At 35.7% G+C, this 17,429-nt stretch overlaps 5 protein-coding genes across 6 annotated transcripts; 2 read left to right on the top strand and 3 right to left on the bottom strand.

Annotated features, from left to right (window-relative positions):
- Positions 1-212: 212 nt before the first annotated feature.
- Positions 213-972, bottom strand: LOC108853463 (pectinesterase inhibitor 4-like). Its single transcript, XM_018626876.2, has one exon. The coding sequence runs from the start codon at positions 916-918 to the stop codon at positions 319-321; it is 600 nt and encodes a 199-aa protein (XP_018482378.1). The 5' UTR covers positions 919-972; the 3' UTR covers positions 213-318.
- A 3,362-nt stretch (positions 973-4,334) lies between these two features.
- LOC130502373 (E3 ubiquitin protein ligase RIN2-like) lies at positions 4,335-8,123 on the bottom strand. Of its 2 annotated transcripts, XM_056997167.1 has the most exons (14): positions 7,937-8,123; positions 7,224-7,547; positions 7,032-7,109; positions 6,864-6,950; positions 6,657-6,778; positions 6,468-6,564; positions 6,273-6,378; positions 6,003-6,160; positions 5,789-5,926; positions 5,647-5,714; positions 5,422-5,563; positions 5,354-5,388; positions 4,902-5,271; positions 4,335-4,768 (listed from the first exon to the last, which is right to left on the bottom strand). In XM_056997167.1, exons 2-14 carry the CDS (start codon positions 7,461-7,463, stop codon positions 4,712-4,714), a joined length of 1,698 nt encoding a protein of 565 aa, XP_056853147.1. In that variant the 5' UTR covers positions 7,464-7,547; positions 7,937-8,123; the 3' UTR covers positions 4,335-4,711. The 2 variants fall into 2 exon arrangements, with proteins under 2 accessions (XP_056853147.1, XP_056853146.1); XM_056997166.1 differs by having other exon boundaries at positions 5,354-5,563; positions 7,937-8,122.
- A 336-nt stretch (positions 8,124-8,459) lies between these two features.
- On the top strand, positions 8,460-8,927 carry LOC130502372 (uncharacterized). Its single transcript, XM_056997164.1, has one exon. The coding sequence runs from the start codon at positions 8,584-8,586 to the stop codon at positions 8,752-8,754; it is 171 nt and encodes a 56-aa protein (XP_056853144.1). The 5' UTR covers positions 8,460-8,583; the 3' UTR covers positions 8,755-8,927.
- Positions 8,928-9,186: 259 nt separating this feature from the next.
- LOC108837798 (GLABROUS1 enhancer-binding protein-like) lies at positions 9,187-10,603 on the bottom strand. Its single transcript, XM_018610811.2, has one exon. It carries the CDS (start codon positions 10,466-10,468, stop codon positions 9,320-9,322), a length of 1,149 nt encoding a protein of 382 aa, XP_018466313.2. The 5' UTR covers positions 10,469-10,603; the 3' UTR covers positions 9,187-9,319.
- Positions 10,604-13,307: 2,704 nt separating this feature from the next.
- Positions 13,308-15,005, top strand: LOC108839112 (QWRF motif-containing protein 7-like). The gene is made up of 5 exons (XM_056997161.1): positions 13,308-14,008; positions 14,119-14,355; positions 14,499-14,588; positions 14,675-14,785; positions 14,934-15,005. Exons 1-5 carry the CDS (start codon positions 13,316-13,318, stop codon positions 15,003-15,005), a joined length of 1,203 nt encoding a protein of 400 aa, XP_056853141.1. The 5' UTR covers positions 13,308-13,315.
- Positions 15,006-17,429: the final 2,424 nt, after the last annotated feature.

Raw genomic sequence — 17,429 nt, 5'->3', positions numbered from 1 at the left:
AAGTACCAATCAGGATGTTACCCAAAAGTTTTTTTTTTTTATGTTACCCAAAAGTTTAAACATATATTTTTGAGAGTGCCATATAAATTACGTTTGTGAATACACGAATGAAACCAAAAGTGCAAAACATATAAAATTCTAATTTTCTTGAATGTATTGGTACTTCGAATGCACAATGTGAAAAGAAAAATACATGTTTAGTAATACAATGCGGAAATTTTGGAATTTATTTGATTGCCAATATATATATGACATAGAAAGGAAACGAAAGCGTACACATGCACATGCAAAGAGATGAAGTTGAATATAACGTTCAATTTAGAAACGTAGATAATTGGTAATAAGGGCCAAAGTATTGCTTGTAGTCTTTGAAAGTTCGGAAACAGCCTTCTCCACCTTCTTCTTCGTCTCCTCATTCACTTCCCCTTCATCAAACTCGTCCGTACAAGTAGTATCGTCTGTCAACGCCGCACTCACCCACGTATTCACGTTCTTTAGATGCTCCTTCTTTGAGATACCTCCGCCGTTGAGATTCTTCAACTCGGCCATTGCTTGCTTGAGCTCGTCGACGGTGTCCTTCATCTCCTCCACGCAGTCCTTGAGGACCGGGACCTCAGGGCTGGAGGTGAATTTGGCGTTTTTGAGAAGGTTAGAGACGACTAACGTGGCGTTTTTGGCGTATTTGAGGTTGACGCTGAGGGACGTTGTGCAGAGTTTGATTGGGTCGGCTTTGATGGTGGAGGAGTAGGAGGACAATGAGTTGTAGCACATTGTAGGATATGTTGTTGAGTTGCATGCGGTTTTTACGAACGTTTCGTAGTTTTGGTATGTGGTGGGTGGAGTTGCTGCTGTTTTAGGGATGTTTGATGAGTTGATGAGGGTAACTAGAGTTAGAGAGAGTATGACGAAACGCAACATGTTTGTCACTTTAGGGGTGTTGTTCTTCTTTCGGGTCTGAGAGAGAATACAAATGCAAACTTTGGTGAATTATGAAACTATGCAGTATGTTGTATATTTATATACGCAACACATATTGGATTACGATTGTATTTCAATTATAAAGGAAACTAGATTTTGACCCGCGCTTGGAAGCGCGAAATATTTTACGATGAAAAATTTCACTAATAATATAACAAATATTTTGGTAATTTTAAAGAGTGTGTTTAGAATATTTTTGCATTTAAATCAGTGTTTTTAATTCAACCGATTGTGATTATACCGGTTAATCCGGAGATCTAACAATTCAATTTAAGTTTTTAAAATATTTATATTAAAAAAAATCATTAAAATCCGAGACTAACCGATTGAACTGTTGGATGACCGATATGTAATCTAATTTGATTTAAATAATAATAGTTTCATAATTTGTAATCTTATAATCCAAATTTTAAAGTTTATTATTTTGCAATTTATAAAAATTATGACGTTTCTACAAAATTTTAAAGAGAAATGATAGATATAAAATAACTAAGATTAATTATTGTATTGTTTGGAAACATTGATAGTAGTATAAAAAATATATTGTTTGGAAACATTGATAGTAGTATAAAGAAATAAGTATATTGTTTGAAAACATGGATAATAGTATAAAGAAAGGAACATTAATAATTTAATGTAGGTTTAATTATAAAGTATAAAAATATTTAATTTAAAAACTTACAAAATAAATGTTAGGTCCAACATAATGTTTCTGTTTTAATAAGATAGATGATTCGCACTATAATTATAATATATCACCAGTCACCAATCATAAATAAGCTATTAATTTTTTGTTCGAACGGTAACCATATAATACGCTTAAGAAAATTTAAGAAAGTTAGTTCTTGTGTCATTTTAGTTTATTATTCGACCCATGTGACATCTGATTCTGTTTGTTCAGTTACTACCAAGATCATTTAGGGCATCTATATTAGAAGTCTATCAAAAAAAATCTTTTACCAAATTTTAATATTTTAATAAGAAAATTTGAAAGACTCATGTATCATGAAACTCGTAATAAAACATTATTATTTTTCTATGAAACTTTTTCTTTGAAATACTTAAAGCGAATGACCTTATAACTTTATAACCACATATATGTATGTCAGTCTCGTTTATTCTCCCAAGCCGTGGATTAAGGCATCTAAATTAATGGGACATATTTTTTGAAAAAAAATATTATTAGCATTTATAAATGAATAAATTTTTGTAAAGATATCTTCAAGATTGATTACTTCAATACACTCATGAATCAAGTTCTACTTCCCTTGAATCCAAATTTGAATAATTCCAATGACATGAAAAAACTTTTGGATTTTTTTTTTTTTGCTTTTCAAAGTAACAAATGCAAGTGATGATACATCTATCTTATTAAAACAGAAACATTTTGTTAGATCTAACATTTATTTTGTAAGTTTTTAAATTAAATACACTTTTATACTTTATAGTTAAACCTACATTAAATCACTAATGTTCCTTTCTTTATACTACTATCCATGTTTTCAAACAATATACTTATTTCTTTATACTACTATCAATGTTTCCAAACAATATATTTTATATACTACTATCAATGTTTCCAAACAATACAATAATTAATCTTAGTAATTTTATATCCATAATTTTCTCTTTAAATTTTTTTAGAAACGTCATAATTTCATAAATTGCAAATAATGAACTTTAAAATTTGGATTATAAGATTACAAATTATGAAACTATTACAATTTAAATCAAATTAGATTACATATTGGTCATCCATTAGTTCAATCGATTAGTCTCGGGTTTTAGTGATCTTTTAATATGAATATTTTAAAAACCTAGATTGAATTGTTAGATCTCCGGATTAACCGGTATAATCACAATCGGGTTGAATTTAAAAACATTGATTTAAATGCAAAAATATTTTAGATACATACTCTTTAAAAGTTACCAAAATATTTTTTAAATTATTAGTAAAAAATTTCATCGTAAAATATTCCGCGCTTCTAAAGCGCGGGTCAAGATCTAGTTGATAGTATTAATTTTGAATTTGGAACCTTTTTTAATGAGTGGTACGCATTCAGATATAACTGTTATGGTTTTTTATGGAAGTAAAGATTCTTCGAAAATCAATACCCAAAAAAGTTTGAAAACCTATTGAAATGTTCGATCTTTTGAAAAAAAAAGAGGATTGTTATCAAAATATAGAAATTTCTTAACGCATATTGTTAAACATTCTGGTAACGATTACCACAACTGAATGTTAGTTATTATATCAATTGAAACGAAAATGGTTGAAATACTTGATTCTATAACTGTAATTGATAATTTTGTAAGAAAAAAATGTAAGAAAATCCGGCACTGTTTTTGATACTGTTTTGTGATTTTGATAAAATTTATATAAAGGTATAATTAAAAATTTTGGATTGGGGCATTATAAAAAGTTAGTCCGGCACTGTTTGTAGTGTAGACGTTTATAACTTTATAATAATTTGCAAACCCTGGAGTCTCTAACTAATACCAAATTAACAATCAAGAAGCTTTTCTTTTGGTGTCCAAATAAAATTAGAAAGATGAATACAAACTTTATTCCGGTGTTTAAGCAAGGTGACACGTGATGGGATATGAATCATATATGCTGATGGCCATGTAATATGGACGTGAAAGAGATCTTCTGTAATTATTAAGCAAGATAGATCAACGTATCATTTTTTTGTACGGGAAATGATATTCGAATTGATCTCCATGCATGATTTATTATATTTGCTGGAATTTGCACATAGTTTGTTTAATCATTTCCAATATATAAATTAAACAACTTAAAAGCAATTAAGGTTTAGAAAGGAAATAACTCAATTTAGAAAGCCTATAGAATAGATGTGACTTTTTTGAAGAGTAGAAGTTTTTTTCTCTTATTGCATTACTAGTGACAAATTAAGGTTTGATCATTGCGATATCAGTTCCTTCTATCGAGAGAATGTTTTCTAGGGTATATTTAATAGACAGACAGTTATTAGTTTTTCTTAGTTAAAAATTAAACCTCCACCATAAAAACCTTGCAATAAACATATCCTAAATTCCTATCATGATCGATGATACCTTTAAGGCATCTATTTACTTAATTACCTTCATAGTCCTGCCTCTCTCAACAATGATGTGACGACATGGATGTTGTCTTCTATGTCGTACAAGTCATACTAAAGTCACCTTGGGTGGCTCAAAAAAGCCTGGGGTTTCTTAACACGCAACTAACCTCAAAACATGCAGATTAAAGTTAATCAAAACTAGCCTGTATGGAATGAGGATATGTCTAAGTTTTTAGACCAAAAAATGAGTTTACACATTTTCGATGATATACTACATAACAAGCTATTGGATCAATAAACAGTATAGACTCTATAATTAACTTCATTTTGTTGTAAATTACAAATTCTTATACAGGAGTCCTAGCAGCATAGAATGGTCAGTACCACTCGAGAATGGATCCAAGATCAAGATTGCTACAAGATATCTCCAGGGTATAGCACCTTGTGTAAATATACAAACTTTATTTTCCGCAGTAGGGCAATGAACAGAAGCTATACACTAGAGCCTCTTCTTCTCTATATGCACAACGCCTTCTATTTACAGCCGGTGAAGCTTGGGAAGTTTGGTGGTGTGTAAACTTAAAGTATATGTGTCCCGAACCATTAATCTATACTTAGGGTTGGAACAAGATTGCAGCAAGTGCTCAGTATTTTTACACAAACTATCATCACATCTGGAGAAGATTGTTCACTGTAACAGAAACAGAGTTTGTTCTCTGCAAGTCCTGCAAAAATTTTGAAACCCAACATGTTCAAAGTATCAAGTGGCGAGAATCTTAGAACTTTAACAATTTGGTAACAACATTCATCACTTAAGGATCAATCATAGAGAGTACCCAATATGCACTTAAAAGTTACCTGGAAGATAATTTCATCTGGCACATGTGGCATGACATCCCTCACTGTCTCGGCCATAGCTAGTATATTTGCCAAGCTTTCATTCGCCCCACTTGATACATTTCTCAAATGCAGACCACCTGTCCTTCCACCAGTACCTAGAGGTATGGTTGTAGAAGAAGTGGATGCTTGTGAAGGGTTCATAGGCCATAGACTCCAAGCAGCATCCTCAAGTGCAGTTTGCGCATAACTTTCTCCAACAGAAGCAAGATGCCTCATCATCATCTGAACCCGTCCCAGTCCAACGGACCTAGACGCTGTAGAGGGACCAGCGACATCAACACCCTGACTTGACCATGTCTGTAGCCAGCTTGGATCCAATCCTAAGTTCCTGTTTTGTAAAATCCAACAAATCCAAGATAGTTTGAATATTTGTTTTAAATTTTAAGTTGTAATCAAATAATTAACTGAACCTTGAAGGATCACTTTCAATGGAGTTTGGCATCTCGGCAGGAAACAATCCAGTGGCTAGTGGATGCTCAGGAATGTTTTGTCTTTGAAGCTGACGGGCTAACTGCTCATCACTTGAGACTTCCACTGAGCGAGTGTTCACCTCAGTTTCAACAAAAAGAGGTTTACGACATGTAGGACAAGAGTAAACCTCATTAAGACCTTGATCCAACCTGCCAGCATCAAAGCATCAAACCATCATCATCATGATCAGTAGTTTCAGTCATAAAATACTCGAGGCTGTCAGTAAGCGCACCAGGATCGGAGGCATCCAAGATGGAAAAGGTGGTTGCAGTGAAGCCTTTTAGCTTTCGCCATAGGTTCCTGATAATGCATCCAAGAGTTTTGAGGCATTGAAAAGGTTTATATTTTAATAACTCTAACAGCCAAAAGCATACCCGGCATATAGCACATTCATCATCATATGCGCGTAGCTCTTCAGAAGTTGCATCAGGAAGAGCTGCATGGAGTGAGCCCAGAGCGATTCTCAGTTTAATGTATCCTTTCATTCGCTTCAAAATTGCACTGAGCAATGCCTGCCAAACCAACCAAATAAAAAAAAAACAGGTAAGAGATTCAACAGTTGGATGATGTGCCTTAGTGCTTACTTACGCGTATGTTGAGAAACAAAACTGCATCCACTAGATGAAAGGAAAGGCCATGCAGCCACCAGATGTGCAAGTAGTGACCTAGCGCCATTACCGAAGTAGCCATGTCCAGAAAGAAACCTAGGTTTCGGTTGAGGAGGCCTTTCCATTCCAACAGTGAGCCTATCCAAAAAAACAGGTAAGAGTTTTTAACTTGAGATGTCCATGGAAATGCATTCCCGGTTTAGCATAAAAAAACAATGTATAAATAACATCAGAAAAAAAAAAAAAAGACCTGCTGTCATGGAATCAAGAAACTTAGATCTTTGGCAGTCCGAGTTCTTCACTGCTAAGTGGGTAATCCACATGTCAAGCAGTTGAAACCCATGAATTAACAGCGCCTGCAAAAGGAATCCGATCAGCTCCATATTTTGTTAAGACAACAAGTAGGACAAAGAAGACAACTAGTATTACTACTTAAGTAAAGTACCTGCAAGGTCTCAAAAGCTATACTGCATGGCTCAAAAAGTAACAACAGATACAGAGAAGAGCCAGTTCTACTGTATGTCATAAGGGAAAGCTTTATCCTGCAAAATAGGAGGAAAAAAGTATTACTTTAAATTAGCATTCAGACATAAATATATTTGACAATAAATATACCACAAGATTTATGAAATACCACAACGTATCAACAGAGAGAACCAAGAACAGAACTGAATACACACGGAAGTATGTCCACGGTGTAGAAGAAGGAGATGCATTCAATCGCTCAAGCCGGTCTCTAGCCAAAGCTTGAAACATCTATTAAATGATTCAACATTAGGAGAATATGATTCAGAAATTTTGGTTATCGGAAACCAAGAATGCCAAATGTTTTCTACCATACCTTTAGAGTGCATACAACAGTAAGCCAAACTGTCCACAGTACACCCTGAAATATTGTTGCTGGAATCACCAGCGGTAGAAATATACCCTACAACGAAATGAGAATACATATAGGTATATGCATACAGAATGTAGGTTACTTTTCAATAAAAAAAGGAAGAAGAGCTACCTTGTAAATGATGTAATTGGCAAGTCGCTCCACCAACTTTTTAGTTTCAACGCCATATAACTCTCCAAAAAATAGTGTCTGCAAAAAGACAGCTTAAAAGAGATTATTACTAATAACACAAAAAATAACAAAAGACCATTACCAGAAAACAATTTAAACAATCCGTACGCATTGAAAGTGATACACTCTTACCTTGAGAGAAAGTAGCAGAAGAATATAGACATTGAGCACAAAATTTGTGAGCAACGCGATTGTAAAGTAAGAACCCAAAAGCAGCTCAAGCGCATGCCTCGAGTCTCCTAAAGAAATGTTCTTGGAAATTATCAGCCCATCTGCTCTAAGTCTATCCAGAGACAGCTCTGTCCAGACTTGAAGCCCCGCAAAGCTCAGAGCTGTTGATGCGACGGAGAACTGCAAGTACCTCACCCCCATTAGGAACTATGATGACAGCTTCGCCACTTAAAACTTAGTCCCCACCAGAAACTCAATCTAATCATATTAGCATGATGATGCCATCTGCAGCAAGCAACAACATGATCTCACATCAGTATCACAAAAAAAAAAACAACTTAATAAAAAAAACTAAATTGACATTTGCATCAGAAAGAGAGAAACTTTTGCAGAAAAATTGAGCTGAAAACCAATAAAAATGAACTCTTTCAGAATTGTAGAGCAAATGAGATGCATAAAAGCTCTAGAGAAGAGAGAAAAAGACATGATCCCACATCGAAACCCACCAAGAAACATCAATTTCAATATATATATATATAAAAAGAAATCGAAGAAACTGGAGAAAATTGAAGAACACAGAGACATGAAAGGAGGAGCTGGGGAAGATTCAATGCAGAAAGCAAGCAAGCAAGAGATCATATTAATACAAAAATCCATCGAATCAGCACAAAAACCTGGTCGGTTGGATATTCTCTTTAGCACAGGACTCTCTGCATCTCTATCTCCTTCTTCTTACAGAAACAAAAATCAATCTCTCTTCTTACAGAAACAAAAAGTATTATTACAAAAAAAAAAGCAATACGGTCAACACTGACCTTTTTGGGTTTTAATTTTCACTTTTCAACATTCGAAGTTATTAGAACATTAAATAAGAAAAAGATTTAATCATCTATATACGGTTTTGGTGAAACCAATAGCTCTTTTTTTCAACATTATTATTGTTAACGTGTGTTAATTGCTAAGCGAAGATAATTTATTTTATTTTTCTTAAGAAATCATATAAATCTGATTTGACACCTGAGCAGATTTGAATTTGACCCAATTAATCTGATTTTTTTGGGCGTCAAGGTTTCTATAGTTTACGAATTAATAATAACCAAACGAGACCCCTAATAAGTAAAAACTAAGTTTGGGCCGACAACTCTACAGGCCCATTTATTGATACTCGATCGATTCTTTTATGTCGCAGAGAAGTCTCAAGATCTTCTTCCCCACGCCAATCTCCGATCAAAGCCAATTCAAAAACCCTATTTCTTTTTTTTTTCCCGATCTAGGTAGTCCAGCTCACGTAAGTTAATCGGAGGAGAAGAATAAGAAGAAGATGGGGATAATAAGGAGCAGCTTCACATTCCTGACGGGAACAGTGTGCGGGATCTACATCGCTCAGAACTACAACGTTCCTAACATCAAGACCCTCGGCCGTTGCGCTGCCGCCACGGTGAAGAATATGGAGGAGAAGTATCGCAAACCCAAGAGCAGAGACGACGTCTGACTGATATTCCCACTTTCACGCTTCTCCCGGCGATTATCTCATCCTCCTTGTTAAATGTTTTTAATTTTTTTTTTGTGCTTGGGATTGTAGATTAAGTTATATTCGACATTAAAACTGAAAATTCCTTTTTTTTTTATATTATCAGATTGCTGAAGTTTTCAGCTGATTGATCAGTTTAATCACCATTTTCTTCTTTGCTGTTTGGTTTTGAAGCTTTTGATCATTAATTAATCAGTAGATGAGTACATACATCTCTCCCTAGTCATTAAACTGTCAAAGAAACAGTATGTGAGTTTTCCCTCTTAACTATGCAGTACTCTACCAACATACAAGTTTTAACATATCACAATGTGTATGATGAGTATTGGTTTTGCTCTGGTGAGATCTGATTCCTTAGATCAGAAACTATTAGAACAAAAAGCATACAACAAGAGGAATAAAAATACTCATTTCATATAAGGGTCTTAATACCCAAATCAAGCATCCAACCAACATAAGGGGGCATAAAGAACATTACTGACTAAAAAACTTGAAACAAACCATCAATGTAATGTAACTAATCAAATCATGAAGAGGTGGAGGGTGCATTGTTTTTGAATATAATCTTTGCAGTGTAGTCCACGAGCGCAGTTCTCTGCAAACACAGCTCCATCTGCTTAGCCCTTAGCTTCTTCAGCTTCTCCTCCATCTCCCTCTTCTTCCCTCCATCCTCCACCCTATCCCAAACCCCACTCACTGTAAACTCATCCAAGCCCAAAACACTCACATTCTCCGCCTTGAAGAACAACCCCATCTCTCTACTCTCCGAGAGATGATGAGTGTCCACAACAACAGCATTCACCACCTTCTGTGTTTTTTTCACCTCTACTACTTCTTTCTTGGGCGATGTCGAAACCAACTCATCCTCTTTCGACAACTTCTTCTTCCTCGGTTTAGCAGGAAGCACACCGTCACTTCCCCAAATCTTTCTCGACAACTCGAAGGCTTTCTGGTCAAGATCCTTAGCGCACGTGATCTTGTCCTCAGTCTTTCCTTTCTTGAGGGCGTTCTTGACTATATTCGCAAACTTCTTCTTACACCTCTGGAGCTTGGTAACGATCTGAGCCTTGGAAGCGTTGAAGTCGATCAAGGTCTTGACGTAATCGCAGAAGGCGTCCATGTTCTCGTAAGGGTCTCCTTTGGTGGAAGTGAAGTCTAGAAAGCCTTGAAGCATCGCGATCTCGTCCGTCTCGCTGAACAGCCTCTGAAACAACATCTTCTTGGCTTCTTCTCCGGATATCTTCTTCTTGACATCTTCATCTTTCGTTGTTGTTGTTGGCTTCTTCTTCTTCACTTGCTCAGTGGTCGATGATGTCTTTGCCTTCTTCTTAGGCTCGTTGTTATCCGCTTGCTTCAGAGAACGCTTCGCTGCCGTGGAGCTCTCCGGTGGGATCGGTTTGGTCGCGACAGTGTTGAGAGGCTTGGTCTTGGTCGCAGGCTCGGAATCGGAGTCGGATTCTGATTCGGTTTCGCCTTCTTCAGAGTCGGATTGGGGCTTTTTTGCAGAAGCTGGAGGAGCAGCAGGTTTCTGAGTGAGTTTGGACTGGACATCGCCAGCTTCGTCATCGGAAGACTCGGATGCTTCTCCAGATGAACCAGACTCTTCTTCTTCTTCCTCTTCGCTTGAAGAGGCAACTGGAGGATTCTCAATCTTGTCCGCCTGCTTCGGTGCCATTAGACAGAAGTGTGGGAAAGAAGAAGGAGACAGAGATCTGCGGTCTGAAAGATTCCTCTTCTCTTTCCCTGTCGCCGTCTATTTGGTTTGCTTTTAGGTTTCTTCTACGTAGGATTTGGGCACAAAAGCTACTTGTGTGTGTGTGGACAAAATAAAGAAAACCTACTTGTGTTGGACCTTGTCGGCTTCACCAAGGCCCATGTGTGGGTCATTGGAGTTTTAACGAATTTCCTTTTGCGGGTCCGATGGAATGATCACCGTGGTTAGTTTGGTTAGTCTCGGACACTTGGGGTTTTCTAATAATCCACCTGAGAGCAACCTTAATGATCTTCTTAAGATATTTTAATTTGATATAATAACTGATTAATTTTTTTTTAATTGTTTTAAATTAAGAACCAGCCATAGTTTGCCAAATGTTCAAAGAAGTTCTAAAAATGTTCTGATCTTTTTGCTTTCTCTTTGTAGTTCTGAAAAAAATATAATTTGAAAACTCTATCTTTTCCATTCTCTTACTTTTTTTTAGTTATATAATTTTTTTATTATTTTGAAAATGAGCATTTCTAACGAGAAGTTTTTACTTTGAAATATTTAAAAATACATATATATATATATATATATACTTAAGGTGAGAACTCCGAACGGTTTCTTTTAGTATATGCCATTAGATAATTTTAAGTTTAGCTTCATGTGTTTATTTTTCATATTTAATTTTCGAAGAAGGATTACACAAATTTACAAACTGGCCAATGTTGTAGGTTTTTCAAGAAATGAAATTTATTACTGATTCCTAAAGAACAACTTATTTATTCACCATTCGAACTAAGTTATACATAAATTTTATATAAGTTAGAGCGTAAAATACAAATTTAAATACTAAAAATTAACACTTCCAATTATATAACTAAATTTTGTTGATCACCATTCAAAACGCATGGTTTCTTTTGATTTAACTATTAGTCTCAGATTAAAACCACAGTTTCAAGAAGACATGAGAGATTCCTCCAGCTTTTGAAGGCCATGACTTCTTTATAAGACGGTACAACACACTTCTTATTCAACACCTATATATCCATGACACAACAACAGCACCGAATCCAAAGCTCTCATTTGTATGATCCAATAGCAGAGAGAATGATCATAGATATGCGTGTCATTAATTGACGAAGCTGCGAAGCGAGACTGGAAGCTGAATGCAATAGAATCAGAGCACAACTTAGCTAGAATCCCCTAGCTCATGACATAGTTTTCCAATGACTCCACCTGACTTGGAGTGTCCTCTGACATAATCATAATCTGAATAACCAATGATGAATTTTAAGGTTTTTCTATTTACACTACAATTATTATTAAATAATAACAACGAGTGTGGCGGTGGCCAGCAGCAGGCAGCTACCAACCACCGGACGTGGGGAGTTTTATTCAGAAAGATCATTTCTTCGTCTTGCAATTTGAAAATAAAAGCAAAAATTATTTGGATATTGGTGCCGGCAGATTAGGATTCATCGAGGGTAAGAGTTTGAAGTTTTTTTATTGTATAGAGTTTGAAGTTTTTTATTGTATAGAGTTTGAATCCACTTAAAGGTTTGATATATTCTTTTTATATATATTCTTTTTTTTTTGTAAGACTCTTTTTATATATATATTCAATTTTGACTAGATACATTGGGGGCATTTTTCCGTTGGACGTTTATGTTTATATTATATTTAACCACCATGTTGTTTAATTACTCAAAATACTAGCCAACAATCGGATATATCACAAAAGATCTTGATAGGTGTTCCAAAAAAAAGATCTTGATAAATTTCAACGGCGTCCCTTTGTGTAATTTGACTGCAAAACACATAGAGATAGAAAAATAATCAGATGAAGACGTGCCTTTAGGCTCTAAGCTGACCTTCGCATGCTTTGACATTATACATATATTATAGTTTTCCTCTAAAAATGCCAAATACACTCGAATTTATAAAATATTTAATTATGTAGACCCACTTATTACATGCAGAAGTGTTCTTATCCGCCTCTAAGAGCATGATTATCCACAGAAACCGATTAGTGTTTCTTAATGATTATTTAAATATATAAATGTACTTAAGAACCTTAATTAAAAAACTCTGGATTTTGTGCTCCAATGGTAGTTTTTAACTAAGGTTTCTTAAAAAAGATGGTATTAACAAAGAGAATGTCGATGTTGGTAATGGTAATGCCGAGACAGATCAAGACCAAGGAGACAATGCCGACAAGGTTAACTCACCACCATTAGGACAAGAAGAAGCACAACCACCAGAGATTTCTCAAACCATCCCTCCCCTGTTCAAACCCAGAAACTAGAGAAGAAGGAGAGTGGAGATCGAGTTTGGGCTGAGAGAATAGCTAGAGAAGAAGGCGATGAGATTGATGCGGAGGATGGCATCGTTCGTTACGGACTAGAGGCGTCTTCCTGCGGAGTTCACGAGAGAAGATGGAGAAGACAAAGAAAAAAAGAAAAAAAGAACGAGAGGAAGAAAAAAACAAAAAAAAACATAAATAAATCCACCTCTATCCATTTGCTGATACGTGCTCTTAGAAACTCTTTTGTAAGCGGTCCCATATTAGGATCGGTAACTTCATTTTATTTTACTTTTGATTTAATTAAATAGTCCATTAACATTAAAAACCCTTGAGAGAAACCCGGATAATGCTGCTCTAACGTGCTGTCAACTCCTACGAACCCCCAGCGTTATTACAAAACCCTAATAATATGTTTTATATCATAAACTTGTGCAATCCAATGCATATAGTCTGGCTTTAATACAAAGTCTTGCATGATCAATCAACTGCAAAAAGACCAAAGAACTTCACCAAAGAAAATGGCAACTACCACCGCCACCACTAGTCGCAAAGTTCGTCCTCCGTCACCGAATATTAACCGGAGCCGGAGTACAACCTCCTCGATATCTCTTCCGGTATCTTTAAATGCGTCAGTCTCGTCTTCTGGTTCATCATCTACTTCCTCTTCTCCTTCCAATACAAGCAAACGTGTGATGATTAGCAGATCACAATCCACAACGAGATCTTCTAGACCCAACTCGAAATCAAGAGAGATGACCCCGGCGAGAAACAGCGAGTCAAGATCTCACGAGGTGAACAACGGTAGAAGCAGAGAGGCCTTTGCTCGGTACTTGGAGCAACGTGAGCGTGGTAGTCCTCGCAATAACGCTTCAGGGAAAGGTGTAAAACCGGGAGCTAGCTCACCATCGGCGTGGGCATTGTCCTCAGGGAGAGCTGATTCGACAATGAAAAATTCTCTGTCTAGTTCATCTCCGGCGACTTCAATGTGCCACACGCCCCCGGAGTCACCGGTAAGCGCGGCCAAGATGAGAAGCAGTGGCCGTGGAGCCGTGGCAGGAGTTTTGAAATACTTTAAGGCACAGAAGAAAGTATCACCGGTTCAAGAGGAGGAATATCACCGGTTTAGGCTTCTCCACAATAGATTAATTCAGTTAAGGTTTATTAATGCAAGAACAGAAGCTACTATGGCTAACCTTAAGGTCAACGTTGAGGTACAAAACTGTTACTATCATTTGTGAATGTATAATCAAAAATTCAAAAATCAAAATGCATGTATATATGCATTTGACTAATAATTTATTTTTTTGTGTAATTATTTCAGGATCAATTGTTTTGGGTTTGGCTTAGAATATACAAACTGAGGAACTACGTAGTCGAAAATTTACTAGAAGTTCAAAGGCTACGTCAAGAAATCAAACTACGTCAAGTTCTGAGCCTCCAAATGCCTTTACTCAATGAATGGTCCAAGCTGGATGCAAAAAACTTGGAAGCGTTGAGCAAGCTAACTCGAAAACTGCAGGCTTTGTCTGTTCGTTTACCCCTCCTACATGGTGCAACGGTAAGATAGTTTTGTTTACTTTTCTTTCTTTGACTAAAGCAATTGTATAAGATTTGAAGATCACAATCTTTTTGTAATTAACAAGGGTAAAGTAATGTACGTTTTGTTAAAAAAAGAAACAAAAATGATAGTGTAACTTACAGGTAGATGTGGTGGCCTTACATGAAGAAATGGTCACAGCTATAGAAGTCATGGATGAGATCGAAGACATGGTCATCAAGTTTCTCCCGCGAGTAATTCCACTTTATTTACTGGTTTTTTTTCTATTTTATATTGAATAAGAAATTAGGTTAAGAATGTTTATATGATTAAATATCAGCAGGTTGAAATAATCCTATATGAGATGACAGAATTGGTCAGCATGTTCAAACAAGAACTGTCATTTTTTGAAGAGTTGGAAAAGAGCCTTTTCCTTATTCCTGTCTTTGCGGTAAATCATATGTTATTCTTTCATTATCTTGTTTGACTAGCCCCGATTTAATCCATTATATTACTTGAGTGTGTGGAGTAGTAATCGGTCCGAAGTGGTTTGGTTTTGAAGCTAAAAGCTTAAGTGGTGAATTTTTGGTTTTCAACAGGCGAAGGAGAGTAGCTTAAAGGTCCATGTTCTCCAGAAGATTGAAGAAGAGAGAAAATCTATGCAACATTGATAATAGCGTTTCTCTAGTGACTCAAAAATTGGGATGTGTATACTTAAATGTTAATAACATTATACTTTGTGCAAATTGGTGACTCTAGTCAATATAATGAAATAATTTAATAGAATTACCACCTTTTATAAAGATCTAGACGATGTTTGATCTAAAGATCTAGAAGATCTTTGGTCGTTTGAGAATAAGGGCATGTCTATGTAGGTTTCAGAGGGGTAACTGTGTCTTTTTAACTCTACCTCAGACATGCAACCACATTAGAGCATCATTATTGGAGTATGTTAGACAGATATGTTAGTAATTAAAGCATTTAAAATAAATTAAAAAGGCTAAAATACCAAACAAACGTTTGTTAATTAAGGGATCTCTTGGATCGTTTGTTAACAACACACGTCATCATCTCTCTCCTCCAACATCATCACAAAGCCTAATTTTCACCATACCCAACCTTCTTCTCCTTCTTCTTCCTTCTGCATGTTCTCCAATCCATGGAGGCTCCCACGCCTCACCTCCTCCTCTTCCTCCTCTTCCCGTCTCTTCCCTCACCACATCCATCACCGCAGATGACGGAGCTTTCGCCGGACTCACCAGCCTCCAGGTCCTGAGCTTTCGTCGGAGCTCGCGGACTCATCTTCCCTCACCACCCTCTCCCTCGACAACACCACGATCTCCGGCGTCTTGCCTGATGTTTTCGAGTCCTTCGCTTCTCTCCAGAATCTCCGACTCTCTTACAACAACATCACCGTCGTTTTAACTTATTCAAATAAATAATTATTTAACTTAAGAAACAAAAAGGGTCTCACCAATAATCTATTTTTCAAGCAATGTCCTTAGCAAATCCTTTAGCACAAAATAACAATAAAATAATTTAAGAACACTTGATTAACATACGACCAATAATGATGCTCTTAAGTGCGGGTAGTTCTAGAAATAGCCGGTCTTGTTTGTTGAAGCAATCATTTATACATACAAAAAGGATGTAACTAAAGACAATGTAACAAAAGATCATCGTGCAAAACAATTTTACAAACAAAAAATTAGTATGACGTGTAACAAACGACCAGTTAATGTACAACTTACTATATTAAGTTTGAATAAAAAAATATTACTACATTATTAGTTACAAATTACAATGACACAAATATTATCCTGCTACAGATACTGTGTATTGGACCACCTCATAGATTTTTTTTTGGTCAAAGGACCACCTCATAGATTTATTGTGTTAGTATTGAACAAAAAAATATTTATAAGAAGTATTGAGAACCAAAGACTTGGTTAAAGGTTAAAACAGCATGACGTGTATGTGGGTAAAGAAGAATCCTAATGCAATATTTAGAAACCCAAAGGAATGTGGTTTCCTTGTTATGTGACTTGTCTTGTAACATTGGTTGCCACTAAGAAAAGCTTTCTTCTAATCCTTTTTCTTCTAATCCTTATTATGAGGTTAATCGAATCTTTATTTTTTGGTGATAATCACAAGCATCTTCTCTCTCTTTTAGAATTGCTTCTAAGTAAATTTGTATGAGGTATTGCTGTTTTCTATCCTTTTTATTAAGCTCTTTGAGCATGAATAAGCTTGCGTTTGATTCTACTACACCGTGGACTATGCCAGTATCCATTATAAAAATAACCAAGATTTATTATTTATTGGAATTAAACAGGGAACGGATGTTGATATATATATATATATATATATTACTATTTTTGTTAGGAAAGGTCGGCAACAAAAACTCTCTTGTTTAATGGAGAAGGTGGATATCTGCCTATATATATAAGCTTCCGTAATTAATATTTGTTTCCTAGGAAGGGACTTATTGTATTCGGTAACATCTTACTCTATAAATTTTGTTTGATTTCACTAGAGTAGATTTTCTTTGTCTCCAAAGTCCAAACCAAGAAGATGGACTTTATTGATCATCATCTAATGGAAATAATAATTTAGATCGTGACAGTTTTTTCATAACACATATGTGAAGATTATAAATATTTGTTGCAATAAAACAATCTAACCACACAATCGTGGTCGAATGGTACGGCGAGGTTTGAAACCTACCAAACTCCCCAGGTTTACACATTAGTGTGGCTATGCAATATAGATATATAATTAGGTATCTAAGAGATTAGTCGGTTTGGTCTTGTCCGTCGGACACTTCCAGGTTATAAAAGAAACGAGAAAAACATAGAAACTTTAGAAAAACGTTAGCAAAAAATACATACATATATAACAACTTTTATTTACTGATTATGGCATCACTGTGACCGCAGCACATAAAGTGCCACACTAAACATAGTTTCTTATCTTTCTACTGTTCTGCATAAACTTATGTTTTGTTCAAAAAAAATTATAAAAGGGAGGCAAGAAAGACGTGAGGAATGTATAGGTTCGTGGGTGCAACTAATAAGATAGCAAACAAATAAATA

This window comes from Raphanus sativus, unplaced genomic scaffold, assembly GCF_000801105.2.
Source record: "Raphanus sativus cultivar WK10039 unplaced genomic scaffold, ASM80110v3 Scaffold0527, whole genome shotgun sequence".
Taxonomy (NCBI): Eukaryota; Viridiplantae; Streptophyta; class Magnoliopsida; order Brassicales; family Brassicaceae; genus Raphanus; species Raphanus sativus.
This window is presented reverse-complemented; position numbering and strand designations above follow the sequence as displayed.